Genomic DNA, 15,985 nt, shown 5'->3' with positions numbered 1-15,985 from the left:
TGCGGAGGGGAAAGGAAGGCGTTTTCTTCCAGCCCAGGGACTCCAGCTGCCCTTTAGAGTATAGGGATGCAATCACAAGGGATCGGGCAGCTGCTCAGCCCCAGGCCGAGGAATGCATCCAAAAATTTTTGTCAAATGTAGTGATGGTGTAAGAGCTCTTTTTCTTCTGGAGGGCTTTATAGTAGAGCTATGAGGAGAGGAATACATACACTTAGATGAAATATACATATATAGGTATGTGTGCGTGTGTCTGTGTGTAAAGGAAAAGGGAGATCAAGTACAAAGTATTACATGTTAAGCAGCGACCACCTGTCTTCTGCAAACTCAGGCTGCTCAAATCCTTTCAGAAAGGGATGGGGAGCTGGAATCACTCCAGGTTCCTTCTGTAAAGACTGGTGCTCCTCCTTAGATAGATGACTTCCTTTCTTTAGCAAGCTCAGAGATTTCTTTTTCCTTTTGGCTCATTGTCTAGTAAGGTACCCTGACAACATTTACGCAAATGAGTAAATTAACCAACGCAATTATGTTTATTATACATTTACATGCAGAAATATTTGCGCTATTAAATTCATGAGTAGTGGCTGAGTCTTGTCCTACTTTTATATAGTTGTGCTTCTTTTTCTCCATCATGCACAATGATGAAGCTCGTAGGGTAGAAAAATCTCATCATCTTAGTTAAAACATGTCAAAAAGTAACATCTCTTAATGAAGGGAGAGTTAAGACTTAGCAAAATAAGTATTTGTATCCTATTGATCCATCATTCTCTTGACTGCATAATTGCATGTTATTGTTATGCTTCATACTGGTTATGCAATATTGCATCATTTATAAGAGAAGCTTGTGGTCCTTGAAGCTGGGTGTGTATTTTGCAATTATAACACTCTATCCAGTGACAGACTGCCTCTCTAATTTAAAACAAAGTAAGGCTTATCACAGAGAAGAAAGGAATGTGCATGTTATACAAAACAAACCTGATGAGCAGGTTGTGGCATTATATGCAGTAATAGTTCTCTTTTTTTAGGCTTAAATCCCATTAACACAGCAAAAATAGTGTTTCTTGTGCACGATAAATCCAGGCTGAGTAAACCAGCCAGCAGAGTGGGTCAGCTTCTGCTTGGTTAGCACAGCACAGGCAAATCAGCTGGTGTCCTTGAGGCTTTCCCCCAGAGTGTGGAGGACTCTATACAACACCACGGTAGCTGCAGTCCTGTACCCTTGGAGGAGTCAGGTGCACACAGACCCCTCTGAGGACTGGGGCTGCAGCATCAGGGCTGCCATCCTGCAGAAATACAGAATCCAGCAGCATGGGAAATGGCCCGTGTGAAGGCAGTCATGTACTCATCGCAAAAATATATTCCTTGGGAGAGGAAGTGAGCCATGGAATTTTGAGAAGCACTGGAAGTTTAGAATATCTGGTTGCTGGCTATGCTCTGAGAAACTGGTGTTTTCTAGTCACCGTGATATCATATCCTCACTGTTTTCAGTGAAATCTAGCACTCCTTTGCAAGTTATTATGCAAGCAAATATAATAATAACAGCATAATATATAAATAAAAGCATAATAACTTGTGATTTTTCTGTAAATTAAAAACTATTGATAACTTTATAGATACACCTTTTCATTTTGAGTTTCCTTTTCCTAAAATTTCAGTAATTTCAGAGTCTAATTCATGTTTTCAGAATTACATGTTTACTCATAAGCATGTGGGCAAGATTGTACTCTAATGCCTCTGCTCTTAATTTCCAGCTTAATGATTATTTAAAAATTAATAATTTCATATTAATAATTATTTTAAATAGATTGTCGCAAATTGTTATGTATGTTATAGACATATTTAGGAAGAGATGGATTCTGTTATCTTTCTTCTGTACATTCCACACATACTGTACTGTATGTTAGAAGAAGAATCAGCCCTGAAGCTACTTGCTTCAAAAACAGGACTATGATTAATTCAGTGCCAAATATTTATGCATCAGACAAAAATAAATTAGTATTCTTTGCAAATTCAAACAAGACAAATTAGGTGGTAATTAAAGCTCATATGCTTCAGAACATACTGATTCACTTGTTTCTGCATTCAGAGAAAACATTAGTTTCTAAGACATAAGAGGAATGCTTTTGTGCAAAGAAATGTCAGTGTTTAATGTGTATAACATTCCTTATATCATATTCTGGACCCAGTTAGAATCACAGAATCATAGAATGACTTGGGTTGTCCACTACTGTCCACTTATTGTTGTGACGGCAGTTGTGGACAGAAGAAAATTAACTCTACCCCTGCCAAAACCAGCACACCACTGTCACCAGATGACAACCAAAGCAACACACCACTGCACAGCTGATGCTATAATATTAAGCTTCATTTGGCACTTCTTTGTGTCTCACCTTCTAGTTTCACGGGGCTTTGGTCATAAAATGGGACATAAGTTCTTGGGCATGTGAGTTTCTAAATAATGTTAGTTTTGTCTTTGATCAGCAGATGCTTGCAAGAAGAAGGGTAAAATTTGAAAAAACTTGTTTTATTTGTTCAGTCTGTAAATTATATTCTAAATACTCGCAATCAACAGTAGCTTTAACTTATTATTAATTTGTAGCCTTTATAGAGCATGTTCAATTTTTAAATCCCAAAGCACTTTTATAATTTTTTTTTTTTTTAAAGCTGTGGGTTAGGACCTAACAGTGTCTTAAAGGATGTCTTAGTGTCTTACACAGTACTTAACCAGGGAAAAAAATAACCAGGTACAATGTAGATTTTTCTTTCAACTTTTCACCTCTGAGGCACTCAGGATCATGGTTTACAGGACAATCTTTTGTTCTAATACATGAAATTTGCGTACTCTCTGGAGAAATCTAATTATTAACAGTGGCCACATCGAAACCCAGTCGTCCTTATGAATTATACCTGGATTGTGCCGTGTACATAATCCACGGATTTCATTAGCATGCAGCCTTCCATGCTGATTAACCCGGGAAAAAGAAGACAAACCGTGAATTTCTTGTCGGTAACACACGAAGCACGACGGAAAAACAAGAGGCGGAGGGAGGGGAAGCGTGATGCCACGCTGCCACCTACTGTCACCCGGCGGACTGCGGTGACCCCTTTCATCCCTGAAATAAATATTGGACAGGAGGGACAAAAGAACATCAGCGAGGGACCCTGAGAGCCACAGGTCTTAACTGGTTCAAGGATTCCAAAGGCGGCCTCGGGGCTTCCTTCCCCGGACCCTTTGCAGGGTGCGGCCAGGGCAGGACCGCGACGAGACATTGCTGTGAGTCAGAGGCTCAGCACCGCAGTGGCTGCCCTGGCCCTCTCCCAGGGTGTTCCTCTGCATCCCAAACACTTACAGTAAACACTAACAAACAGGAGCTCTTTTATGATATTTATTTAATAGCATAGTACACAAAATTTTTAAAAATCACAATGTGGTTTACCTGTACTTAATGTGGTAGGTAGAAATAAAGAGTCCTTAAGCAGCCCAGAGCTAGATCATTTATGTGCAGAGTACAGAAAGGCCTTGACAAAAGGCACAGTGTGACTGTCAAGTACAAATACGTCCTTGCCAGCACTCGATTCAGACAGCCAAGTCCAGAATCTCCCTCTGCCATGCTTAGGAAGTTTCCACACACTCGCATGTAAGCAATACAGGACTCCCAAGCTGCTGGAGACCCACCTATTCCCACGTTCCCAGGCACATGAAGTCCTCCAAGGAGCCTTTTTTTCAGTTGTCATTTGCTGTAAAAACTGATAACATTTATCAACAGCAATGGAGTTCAAAAGCTCTAAAAAGTACACATTCTCTACTGCCATGAATAATCTAACAAATTGGCCGAGCTGTATGGGAAACCTCGGTGTGTTTGCTTAGGCTCACTTGAAGTGCAAATAGTCATAAGTATTCATGACAGAGGGTTTTATTTTTTATAAAACAAACCAGCTGAAATGCATTATATTGCACTCAGTCTGAAGAAAAATGTATTCTGCTAGCATTGGGTTGACAAATTTTTGCATGTAAAAATGCCCTAATCCCTGTTTAAATTAAAACTTTGGAACTTTGGCTACAAAAGGGAAATTATTACAGTAAAATAACCTGGATGCCTTGGTGGTTTTTTTTTTTGTTTGGTTTGGTTTTTTTTGTTTGTTTTCTTTTTTGTTGTTTTGTTTTTGTTTGTTTGGTTGGTTTTTTTTTGTTTTTTTGGTTTTTTTTTTGTGAGGTTTTTATATTATTATACTGGTTTCCCACAATTAAGGCTATGAATAAGCTTCTAATAAAAAACTCTCAGTGTTCTTTCTGAGATGGTGATAGGGTTCTTTACAAACCTTTTGAACTGAAGAGATTGAACTCTGGGACATGGTGGTTCGTAAGAGGACACGTTCTTCAGATGGATAAATTGAAGGAGTGGCAGCTTTGTAATAAACCTCCAGACTGTATGCCTCCAGCAAGGAACAAATTAAAAGGAAAAACAAACAAGACTGTCACATCAGAACCATCTCCCTTTACCTTGGATCTTTCCAATTACCAACATCTCCAAAAGCAGTTATTCGACTTCTGAACTGTAAATCCACCTGAAAATTTTTTATGAATTAAACCTGAATTTTGAAAAGGTAATGTCTGGGAAAGTTTCATTTGAAAACATAGTATTTACAAGATGTACAATTTATATATTGGAGACATAAAATGCACACAGTGCCTCTTAAGTATGATTTATGATAGAAATTGATGCCTCTAATTTAAATGTTAGTATAGTTTTTATTGGATTTTTAAATTTATGTATAAGAAAACATAAAATGTAAAAATAGGAATGTTTTTATATTGCGCTTATATAGGCACTACCTGTACTGAGATTTTTCTGAAATGACATTCAATGCTGGTAGGATCTGTGTGCATATATAACCAGTTAAGTATATCTGCTGGTGTTTTGAAACATGGAAATTTCAAATTTTCTTGCAGAATCAGCAAGAATTAAACTAACCTAAGAGCATGAACTTTTTTTTTAGCACTATAGCAGAACAATGTTAATTTAGATGATGTTTCTGCATGTGTTATTTTCATTTGCTGAATAGAAGACAAAGCTTACTGAGGTGCCAGCTTGCTTATGACACTGTATTATTCAAGATAACAAGAAGGGACCTGACTGAAAAACTGCAGATGGACATTATGGAATTGAGTGATGGGCAAATACAGCAATGAAATTCAATGCAGATAAAAGTCAAAGAATATGCATAAGAAAAATATCTTAATTTCAAGAATAAGATCTAAGAGTTATGGCAGATTTTTCCATAGAAATGCCAGCCCTGTGTTCAACAGTGGCAAATGAAATGCCACACAGTTCACAAAAGAGCAGGAAGATGGAACACCTGTCATGCCACGGATAGCTAAGTAGGCCTGGGAAAGGGAACTGAAGAGCAGCCTGTGTAACAGTGGCCTGGATGAGGGCAGGTTGTTTGTTGTCCATTCCAGTACAAGGACTGGGGACATCAAGTGACAATATCGGAATCAGGTTCACAAGAAAAAAAAAAAAAGGATGGCGTTCTTCAGACCAAAGGTTATTTGAGCTCTAGAGGTACTTGCCAAAGGATATTGTGGACAATGAAAATTTAAATGGGTCAATGAGAGACTGAATGAGAAAGATCAGTTTTATTTCCTTATCCTTGTTTAAAGATTTCCTAATGCATCTTTTTTTATGTTCCGCCTTTCTTGCTTTCATTGGACCGTGACATTCTACTTAAAACATTCTCTTAAGTGCCATAGAATTTATTTCCAAACAGGAGACTGACAGAATAGCAGGTTAAAGAAATACTTCTCTCTGTAGTTATCCTAATTTCTAATAGCTCCATCATATTGCCTGGGAAAAATGTTGATAGCTGTTCTGTGAGACCTTGATTGCAAGGAATGTGTCCTTAACAAACTGTTTATTCACAAGTCAGCAGAAGATACTATTAGTATAAATAAAAGATAAATGTGCAAATATTTGCAAGAATATAATTGTCAATTGGCTTCTAACAAATTTAACAGCACGCCTTAGGCATAATTAATATGAGCTGTAGTCTGTATCATGCATAAAATTAGTGTTCTGTAGCAGTTATTGTGGCTTAACACTGCTAATTTTCTTCCCCGGTTTTGCGGGTTGTACCGTGTTTAGATAGGAGTGATGAGAATAAGCGGAGGCGTGATTAAATCTGATTTGGCACAACTCCTTTATAAGTAAAACAAAAAAAACCAAAATCCAGAAGCAACCAAACCCCGCAGGACCGCGCGCCGCAGCGCGCGCCCCCTCAGCGCCGGCCTCGGCGCGCGGGGCGGGGGGAGCGCGGCCCGCGATTGGCTCGGAGAGGGCCCCCCCGGGTCACGTGACCACCAGCGCGCTCCTTATAGAACGTGGCTGGGTGTGCGAGAGCGCACTGCGGGGCCCGTGCGGGAGCGGCCGCCGGTGAGCGGGGCCGGCGGGAGGGAGCGGGACTGGGACACCGGGCTCGGGAGAGGGGCGGGAAGGACGAGAGGGGGCCGCTCTTCATCTCGGTTGAGCCACCGGCGGTGGGTTGGGGCCGCAAGCTTCCATGGCCGAGTTCGGGTGTTGGCGGGCTCCTGGCTCGCTGATCCCCATTGGCCGCGGCGGCGCGCGGGGAGGGAGGGGCCCTGTGAGCTCCTGGCGGGAGCGGGGCCGGCGGGTGGTGGCGGGGAGTGCCCGGTTCCCCGCAGCCGTTCCGCTGTGCGCCCGGGACACCCCGCCAGCCCTGCGGGAAGGCCGCTTTGCGCTGGGCTCTGGCGGTGCGGGGCGCTGCCTTCCCGCCGCTCGTGTCCCGGCTACAGCCTCGGGAGGGGCTCTGGAGGGGCCCAGTGACCACGCCGTGCATGGCCGGCTGCTCAAGGCAGCCGTGAAAGCTGATAATCCGAAATGGTAGTGTTCTCTAACTAGTGTTTCCCGAACTTCAGGAGTAGAGAGATGCTGTATTAATTTTACTGTTTTTTCTATTGCAGTTGATCTAATGAATTCCAAAATGAAACAGAAACTGACCGCAGAACAGTCCTCAGGATCTTTGCAGGTACAGGCTTTAAAGCCTGGAAGCTAGTGCCTCTCTGTCTGACACAAGCTCCTCTGTCCACTGAAGGAATAGAAGGGGATCTGTTGCAATGTGCTTCCACCTGGCTTATGTCCATTTGGCTTGAGTAACCTCCTGGCAGACAATGTGGCTGGGGAACATGCTGTCCTGCTTGGGTTTATGTGCTTATGACTACTTTTTTTCCTATTGCTCAGCAAGTCCTTTTTACTTTGACACTGAGCTTACTGTCTCTACGTTTAATTTTTTGGGGTTGGTTTGGTTTGTTTATCCTATGTGCCTTTCCTTACTGAATCTGTCTGGCTTATGCTTAGTGGTTGTGGAGTAGGTTTTGTAGGTTGTTCTTTATGGGTGGGAACTTCTGAAGAGTTCTATCTGTCTTGTGTTGGACATGTTTTAACTGAAACATTCAAGCAGGCAGTTCAATTTCTAAAGTCACCTTCATAATAGTTGCCTTGGAATTGGTAGAAATGCTTAAACATTTTAGGTTTTTAAGAGTTAACTGATTAGGTACAAACCTTAGTAACTCTTCTTGGTAAATATTTTAATGTAGGCCCTAATCAGACTGGTACAAAACTGTATATAATAGAGGCTGGTAGTTCTTGTACGGTGAGGCATAGTGACTGGAATGGAAGCTTCAGGTATTAATGAAAATTGCTAATTGATAGGTCTGATTTATGCCACTCTTGTCCCATAGTGTGTCTAGGGTATAAATTGCTTGGTGTGGCTTTTTGCACTTTCAGTGGGTTAACTTGAGTATTGGCCAATAATTTCTTGGCAGAGTATACTTAACTCTAATCCTAAGTAACAGCAAGCAGTGTCTGACACACGGTGTGATTCTTGTTCCCACAGCAGTTAATGTTTGTCCTTTAATGGAACAGTAGGATAATTGGTGGCAGAAACTACCGTGGGAAATGCGAGCTCTTGTCCTATGAAGTACGGTGTGAATCGGTGACTTTCTCACGCTGGTGTGGCATTGTATCCTGGCTGTTCTTGCTTGGTTGTCTGCCATTGTTTGCTATCCCATGGTGGCAGTGTAACCAACCCAGTCAGAAAGCTTTGATGCAGGAAAGAGGCATTTATGCATGATAGGAAGGGTGATAAACATACTGGTTAGACAAAACAATAGCTTGTCTGGATCGAAGCAAGGAAACTTTTGATCCATTTTAATGGATAATCAAAGTAACACATCTATTTAAATGAGCACTGTTTGATGGTGTATTCACGGGTTACAAAAACAGCTACTACCTGATGTGCCTTTACCTTGCAACTTAACCTTGCAACTGCAATCACTTTGGTCCTTGTCCCCAAGAGTCTGAGGCTGCTGCCCCAGCTAAAGTCACTGGTCTTGAAATCTAATCAGAGTATTTCTGCTCAAGTTCTTTTATGAAAGGTAAATATTTCTGGTGAGGCAGGGATTCATGTGATTAAGATCAATCTCTGCTACAAGTAATTAGATCACCTTCATTACAAAAGCCTTAATATAGGCTACAGTGTCTTTTTTTTTTTTTTTTGTCTTGAAAAGAAGAATTGTGTGTTACCTTAATGGAAGCATGATGGATTCCTAATTTTCAGTTTATGTAAAGAAGAGCGGCTACTGTCTGAACCATTTTTGTCTTTTCAGAAGTACCTCACAGATACCACATGCAGTGCTGCCCGAAGACCGACTCTTAAAATGATTCAGCCTTCAGCAGCTGGTAACCTGGTTGGCAGGCGTAATGAGGTATAAACTAAAAGATAATCTGTAAATATGGAATTATTTCTAGTCATAGTGAAATGCTTTTGAGCTGTTAACTGAAAACTAATATATTTGAAAAAATAAAACATTCCAACTAGAGTGACACAAGCTTGTTCTAGTAATAAACAATATTAAAACCTAGTAATTTGAGTTTTTTGGGTATTAAGGAAGATGTCTAAACTAGAACTATAATGTGAAGAAAGCAGGACTTAGAGACTTACTTGCAGTCATGAGTGTGCAGGCTTAGAAGCTTGTATTTTTATGTAGGCTGAGATGTTTCTCTAAACTTAAACCTGCCCATGTTTTATGCAGAATAAATCTTCAGTCAGAAGGAAACTCTGTAATAACAAATTTGCCTCAAAGGCTTGTAAAGCTGAGGTGTCTGTGGACAAGGAGCAAGAGAATGAGAATGTCATTCAAGCTGAAGATCTCATGATGAAAGGTATGTGGTAATTCCTGAAATGTTTTCTTGGACTTTGAATGTTATGCTGCTGTTGGAGTACTACTTGAAACATATTTCCTTTGTAATTTAGATAAGGGCTTTGTGGGTTTTTCATAATGTCTAGCAGGAGTTGATGATACTTATCCTCTATATTAAATAAAGTATAGATGTTAAGGATTAGCTCATGATAACCAGAAGCTGAGAAGCATGGTGTGCAGCTGTATTAAGAAGTCTTATAGTTTATTTTGGCTGGGCTAGAAGTTTCCAGTGACTAATAATTAAGTTGAATTGAAAGCCTGTTCTGCCACAGCGCCACAGCGCAGTTTCTCAGAACCATTATGCCCAGTGTGGACAGTGACTTGGAAGTAACACTTCTGTCTTCCACAAAGCACACATTCAGAGCAGCATTTGCAAATGTGTCCATCTTGCAGAGCCTGCTGCCCTGCTTGAGGCAGCTTGGCACTGTACAGCTGTTAGTGCAGTGCAGGATCTGTTTCCTGTAAGCTTGTGTCACTAGTTGCAGTTCTACAACTAATCTTTGAAAACATTATACAGAGTGAGTTCTCAGTATCACAGCTCATAGAACACTTGTATGCAAGTTAGATATCTTAAGGTGCTCTTAAGAAGAGCCACAGACTTACTGTAGCCTCTAACTTCAGGAGATCCTTCATCTCAGTATTGGAAAGAAGTGGCTGAAGAAAGAAGGAAGGCTCTGTTTGAAGTGCTTCAAGAAAATGAAAAGGTAGCTACTCAAAGACGCCTAGCCGCTAAAGTTATCTGGCTATTGTCTTCCTCTTCTGACATTTTGTTATTTGAACTCAGTTGCACAAAGAAATCGAGCAGAAGGATGGTGAAATTGCCCGCCTAAAAGAAGAAAATGAAGAGCTCATGACCCTCGCTGAGCATGTCCATTATATGACCAGTGTGATTGAGGTACTCAAAGCAATTTTCAGTTAATGTTGTAGAACAAAAAGTGAGAAACCAGCCAAGGTATTTATAATGAATCATGACTTCTCTATGTGCTCACATGATTTTTCATTTTAAACTGCTCTCTGACTTGTTTCCTGCAGAATTGCTCTAATTCTAGAGTCAAAAAGCTCCTTCTAGGGGATGATTTTTTCCCATCTTAGTACCTGTAGGAGTAATGAGAGTACTAAGATGGATGTTTTCAGAAGGAGGGATTCAACCTACTCTCTTAACAGAACAGGATTTGCATGTTGGAGAATGTGATAAGGGAAGGAAGAGTTGATTTTCACTTTTTTGGGATGACTTTAAATTCATGTGCTTAATAGTTTGGTACTGGCTGTGTCCTTTGAGAAACTGAACTTGAAACAGTGACAAAGTAGAGCAGTGAGAGGGAGCACTATGCTCTTTAAGGTCAAGGCATAGTGCCAGTTTCACTGCCCAAAAAGGGCTGTACACAGAGTCTTTAGGGTTCATAAACTCATAAATTTCCTGACAGCTCTCTGAGAATTCCTTGGGGCAAGTAGTTGTGTCACTAATTCCATGGCTCCTTTAGCAGGAATGGATTGTTTGTAAGAGCCACTGAAGCTGTGATAAATACATAGATATCTGTGGAACCTTGAGGTTGTGGCTTTCAGGTTGTTTTTGCAGGAATTAAGCTCTCATTAAGCTGGGATATGAAGTTGGGTGCCTGGCAAATACTTTGAGTCTGTGATGACTAGACTGGGAGGTGGAAACAAAATGAAATTATTGCAAGTAACTTGTCTAATCAAGAATTAAACTTCATCAAGCTACTTTTCAGTTAGTGCAGTTACTTAGATCAACCTTGAAAGACTATTTTGCTACACTTGAATTTTTTTTTTGTACTTGGGGAGTACTGCTTGCTAATGATAAACCCACTGGCAGAAATTACATTACTTGAGGACTTGAACTAATATAGTTGGAAACTTCTTTACAGTTTCTCAAAAGTTATCATCACGTATTAGTTGTAAGCTGCTCCCTTCTGAGGCTTAAATGAGCTTAAGGGATACATCAAGCAACCAGTAGCTTCAAAACCAGCCTCTATACAGTCCTATTTATCTTCCTTAGATCAGGTTAGGTGAGGAACTTCTAGGTTGATCAAGTGCTAGAGACTGCTGGGTCTTAAAGCTCATCTAGACTTAATGTAGCTTCATCTCTAACTAAAAATGGAGTAAATTTGTTGTACAGTAATTTTTCTAAAACGAAATATATATGGTACTATAGTAAATACTTGGGAACCAGTTTCCCATGTTTTAGGTTGCCTAAGACCTGTCCTACTGAAGAACTTAAGAAAAACTGAAGCAAATGTGGTTTGCAAGAGGTAGTAATTTGAGTTGAACTTGTGTCTTGAGATTTTTGGAACTGAGGAATGTTTTGATTATATCAACAACATCCAAATTAAGGTGATTAGTTTGCTTAATTTAATATGCAGGGTCTTATTTCACTATTTCATAGTTAAGTAGAAAAAAAAATTAAATTCACTGTCTTCTGTTTCTTTGTAGAGGCTAACTGGGCAAGCACCTGACAATCTTGAGACACTGGAGAGTCTGGCTCTAGGGGAATCGAGGCAGGAAAATGAAGAGCATAATTGTGGAGATGAGGCAGACAGCCCTTCTGAAGAAGAGACATCACAAGTATTGTCTGGCTTGAGAGAGGATAGATCAGATCTTCTTTCCAAGGAAGCAAGCCATGTGCAACTGGAATGACAACCTTTAAAAGGGCTTATGTATGTGGCTTTTAATTGCAGTTTTCCTTTTGAAAGGATATACTAAACCTCAGGTATAGAAACTCTTGTGGGAACATTGCAGATGTTGGTATTTTTAACTGAAATTATGTAGCAGTGGGAAGAGCATCTGAATACTGCATGGAAAGTTTACTACAGACTGCATGTAGTTGCTTGTATGAAACGCAAATACTGTGTATTTCAACTGTTGTGTAAATATCTTTCTTATCAGTTGGTCTGACATGATGCATGAAAATTGATAAATAAATTTTTGCATTACCAAAATAGTGTCTTAATTCACAGGGGAATGGCTAATCCTTGGTTTAAATCAATTATGACTCCTGTTGGTGGAAGCTTTCAAGAGTTTGGGGGAATGCCTGGGCAGTTTTTAGTTCTTTTTAGATTTGCAGAATTCTGGAGAACAAAATTGCTTTTTCTGTGGATAGAGTGGGGGGAAAAGCAAAAATTTGCGTGCTGTTGGTGAGGTTTCAGAAAATCTTCCTGGGTAATAAAGAGTCAAAATATAAAGGTCAGTTAGATTTATGATTTTCTGGCTTCTTAAAATTAATTTCCTCTGCCTTCTAAGGAAGCATTTTACAAGCTGTGTAATGAGAGCTTAAGTAGCAAATATTAGACCTTTTATTTTAGTAATACTTTAGTTGGCTTATGAAGAGAAGGTGGTGTGTTCTTGGACCCAGTAGCAGCTGTACTTGAAAACTAGGTGGAGACAAAGCAGCCTATATTTCAGAGCTATTCTGAAAGGAAACACTGTTTTCAAGGTACTGCTGTGGTATTTACCAAGAGACGAGACACCCTCTTACCAAGGTTTTGAAAGGTTTATAGGAATAGAAAGGGTCTTTAAAATCTTGAGCACCTTATCTGGTATCTGCATGGGCTGTGATGGAGCAGGAGAGTAATTGGATACAGATTTTCTACTACTGAGTGAACTCGGGGCAGTTCTGTGACAAGGCTTTAACAATGGTGCCTGTCACCATATCTTGGGAGGAGCTTAAAGCTGAGTGGCTTTCAGGAGGCAGAAGTGAATAGAAGCCTCCTGGTTTGTGGATCTCTCTGGCCTTGCCAAAGGTGGTTGCTTCAGGGTATGTGTGAATGACTGGAGCTATCAGATTGGCACCTTTATATTCCTTCTGTTTTACTTCCTGTGGCTGTTGATAAGTTAACAGATGTTTTACAACAGATTTCAGTTGTGACATCCAGGAAATGTCAGAAGCCATTGTAGGCAGTAATACTCCTGGCTGCTATTTTACCTCAAGCATGCTAACTAGAAAATGAGGCATCACAATTTTCTTGTGAATTTTGTAAGCACAAGATTATCTTCCAATGTGTGCTCCAGGGAGCGCTAAGACATTCATTTCCATCACAGTGCTGAAAAGGTGATAAAAGTGTGTCCTTTATCTTGCACTGATGCTGTTTTGAAGAAACAAAACTGGGTGCTGGGCAAATGCTTTGTAAAGTAACCTTGGTTTTCTGCTAAGAAGTGGATAATGCTTGTCAAATGACTTAGACCTGTCCTATCTCAGATTCTAAGCAACTTTCTTAACAAAGTAGTTCAACATTAGTAAATAAGGAAGCATTTTCATTTTGATATAATTGTTCTTTGCAGTTCAATTTAGTTTAAGTTATTGTTAACTATAACGTTTTTAGAGGTGGCTTTATTTTTAGACATCAGTCATACTTTATTTGCAGAGGCTGTAGAAGGGAAGAAGGGACTGTGGCATGGCTAGCAGACCAAAATGAGACAGCAAGTGCAACTTTTCCACTGTTTCAATTCCTGCTGTGTGAGCTGCTGTAGTACAGGTGCTGTTGTTGGAACAGAACTGCCAGAAAGAGACAAATCCAGAATTTGTGTGCAGTATCTTCATCTCTACATCAGTATCTTCATGTCAATCAAGAAGAATGCTTATTAGGTTTAAATCTTATGCTTTTTCTGGATTCATTTTTATTTAAATAAAAAGATGTGACAGTCCCTTAATATGCTGGATCCTTCTGTTGAAATAGACTATGTACAAGTAAATCATGGAAGTACTGCAAGTAGGCTGATGGATGTGCTGCAGCATTTGGCCCACCTGTAGTAGAGTAAATTCTTATAGCAAAAAGGCATGTGCCACTTAGTAATACATACTAATGTTTTAAACCAAGACTACTATGGTTTTATTAAGTGCAATTTGTTAGCAGAGCGGATAGTTTGCTGTAGAAACTGAAAAAACCTGTGATGCCTGAGAAGGCTACATGTGAGAAACAAATTGCCACAGTAATAAAACCATTATACGTGCTTTGTCACAGATGCATTGAACCTTGATCAAACAGTGACTATGCCTATTGTATCAGACATTAATGTATGGAAATGTTCTCAGCAGTTTTAGGATGCTGCAATAATTGCTGTTTAAAAGTATTCTGAAAGGATCGAGTTTATTGTTCTGAAAATTCCTGAGTGCTTTTATGAACATACATGTAGTAGCACTGTGCTACATATTAAGTCTAGGAGCTTGGTATTTAGGTGCTAACAGCTTGTCAAAGGTGTAGAAAGTATACAGAGACTTGTTTGTAATTAGTTCTGGTACAACCAGTATGTAGGGAAACTCATTTGTCACTGTAACACAGCTATGTAGCAGCTGAAAATGAGCATCACTAAAGACAACCTTTATATCCAGCTAAGTTACAGAGAGAACATTCTATCTAACACAATAAAATGATCAGTTCTGGAACCTAACTACAGAATGTGATTCTTCCCAAGAAGTCAAATGCATTTGTGCTGCCAGCATGTTGACTCCTTTTCACTGCAGAGGGTACAGACACAATCTTGTCTTTCACTGAGGCAGGCTCAGGCTGTGTGGAAGAGGGATGTAGCCACAGTGTCCTAGCACTTCTCCCATAAAATGTGCGTGTCTGAACAGGGCTGAATTTCAGCCATGCAAGAGCAAGGTGTGGGGAGGTGGGTCATTTGCAGGTGTCAGATGTTTCATGAATGAGCTGCTGTGCAGGGATAAGCAAACCATGGGGCAGGGGGATTGTTTGTGTGGATTGTATGAGGAAGAACTCATAACTGGTTTACACTAAAAATTGTTATTTTTACAAAGCACCCATTGTACTTAAGACAATGTGTGGAGAAATTAACTAGACCATAATAGCAACTTGTTTGGGCAGCTGAAACTCGCTTGGTTTTTGGCATTGGATTGCTTACGTGAGGGCCTGCAGCATTGTCCTGTGTTGCAGCTTATGGTGTGGCCTCTGCATAAGTAATGAAGTTAGTCATGGGTTATTTTTTGTTAAGAACATGAGATGCATATTCATTTACTTTTCCTCAAGGGTCATCTCAGGTTGTTTTCAGAACTGGATTTGAGAATTTAATAAGAAGATGTGTAAACTTTGCCAAGGCTGTGCTTTTCCAGCACTCCAGTGTTCTTAAGTCTGAGTTGCATTTTCATCAGTGTTTTTTTCAGCAGAAAATGTTTATTGTGTTATTCATTTATCTTTCCATTCCTGTAGCAACTGATAGTTTAGCAACTGATAATGGTGTTATGAGGAGCCTTAATTTGCTGCTGTTTGATGAACTGCTGGCAAATGCCTGTAATGAAATGTAATCAGTTGTGAGGACACATCTATCCTACCTGCGGGGCACTGCAGCTATTTGAAGCTGGGTGCTGTGGATCCTCTCCTCAGGACAATCCCACTGCAAAGCAGGGAGCCATACTGAAGATACAGTATCTGGCAGTTGTTGACTGCTAATTTTGAAGTCCACGTTAATGATGAGCATTATTTATAAAGTATAAATTATAATGTATATATCACAGACTGCAGGATAGGGTGAAGCTGTAGAGTGTAACTTTTCTGAAGGTCTGATGGATATAACAGCCTTGCCAGTAGCAGGGTGAAACTGGGCAGCCTAACATGCTGTGCTCTATCTACAGTAGTATAGGGGTGCTACAGATTTCTATTTATGGGGCCAAATGCTGAGACAGTGACAGCATGGCAGGGGTAGTAAAACCCACCACAGCATAAGGTAAGGATACCTCTACCACCA

The 15,985-nt window shown here is 40.1% G+C and overlaps 1 protein-coding gene across 2 annotated transcripts; it reads left to right on the top strand.

The window, feature by feature from the left end:
- Nucleotides 1–6,360: 6,360 nt before the first annotated feature.
- GMNN (geminin DNA replication inhibitor) lies at nucleotides 6,361–14,669 on the top strand. 2 transcript variants are annotated; one of them, XM_053994605.1, is made up of 7 exons: nucleotides 6,361–6,428; nucleotides 6,977–7,041; nucleotides 8,681–8,779; nucleotides 9,107–9,236; nucleotides 9,896–9,978; nucleotides 10,059–10,169; nucleotides 11,723–14,669. In XM_053994605.1, exons 2-7 carry the CDS (start codon nucleotides 6,985–6,987, stop codon nucleotides 11,924–11,926), a joined length of 684 nt encoding a protein of 227 aa, XP_053850580.1. In that variant the 5' UTR covers nucleotides 6,361–6,428; nucleotides 6,977–6,984; the 3' UTR covers nucleotides 11,927–14,669. The 2 variants fall into 2 exon arrangements, with proteins under 2 accessions (XP_053850580.1, XP_053850571.1); XM_053994596.1 differs by lacking the exon at nucleotides 6,361–6,428 and adding an exon at nucleotides 6,689–6,896.
- The last annotated feature ends 1,316 nt before the right edge of the window (nucleotides 14,670–15,985 follow it).

Source organism: Vidua macroura, chromosome 1 (genome assembly GCF_024509145.1).
Source record: "Vidua macroura isolate BioBank_ID:100142 chromosome 1, ASM2450914v1, whole genome shotgun sequence".
Taxonomy (NCBI): domain Eukaryota; kingdom Metazoa; phylum Chordata; class Aves; order Passeriformes; family Viduidae; genus Vidua; species Vidua macroura.
This window is presented reverse-complemented; position numbering and strand designations above follow the sequence as displayed.

What these genes read in the sequence shown, in the direction of transcription:
- GMNN (XM_053994605.1), top strand. Translation starts at nt 6,985, where the DNA reads ATGAATTCCAAAATGAAACAGAAACTGACCGCAGAACAGTCCTCAGGA. An exon ending in TGGTTGGCAGGCGTAATGAG is followed by an intron (nt 8,780 to 9,106) that starts GTATAAACTAAA and finishes TGTTTTATGCAG; the next exon opens with AATAAATCTTCAGTCAGAAG. An exon ending in TGAAGATCTCATGATGAAAG is followed by an intron (nt 9,237 to 9,895) that starts GTATGTGGTAAT and finishes CTCTAACTTCAG; the next exon opens with GAGATCCTTCATCTCAGTAT.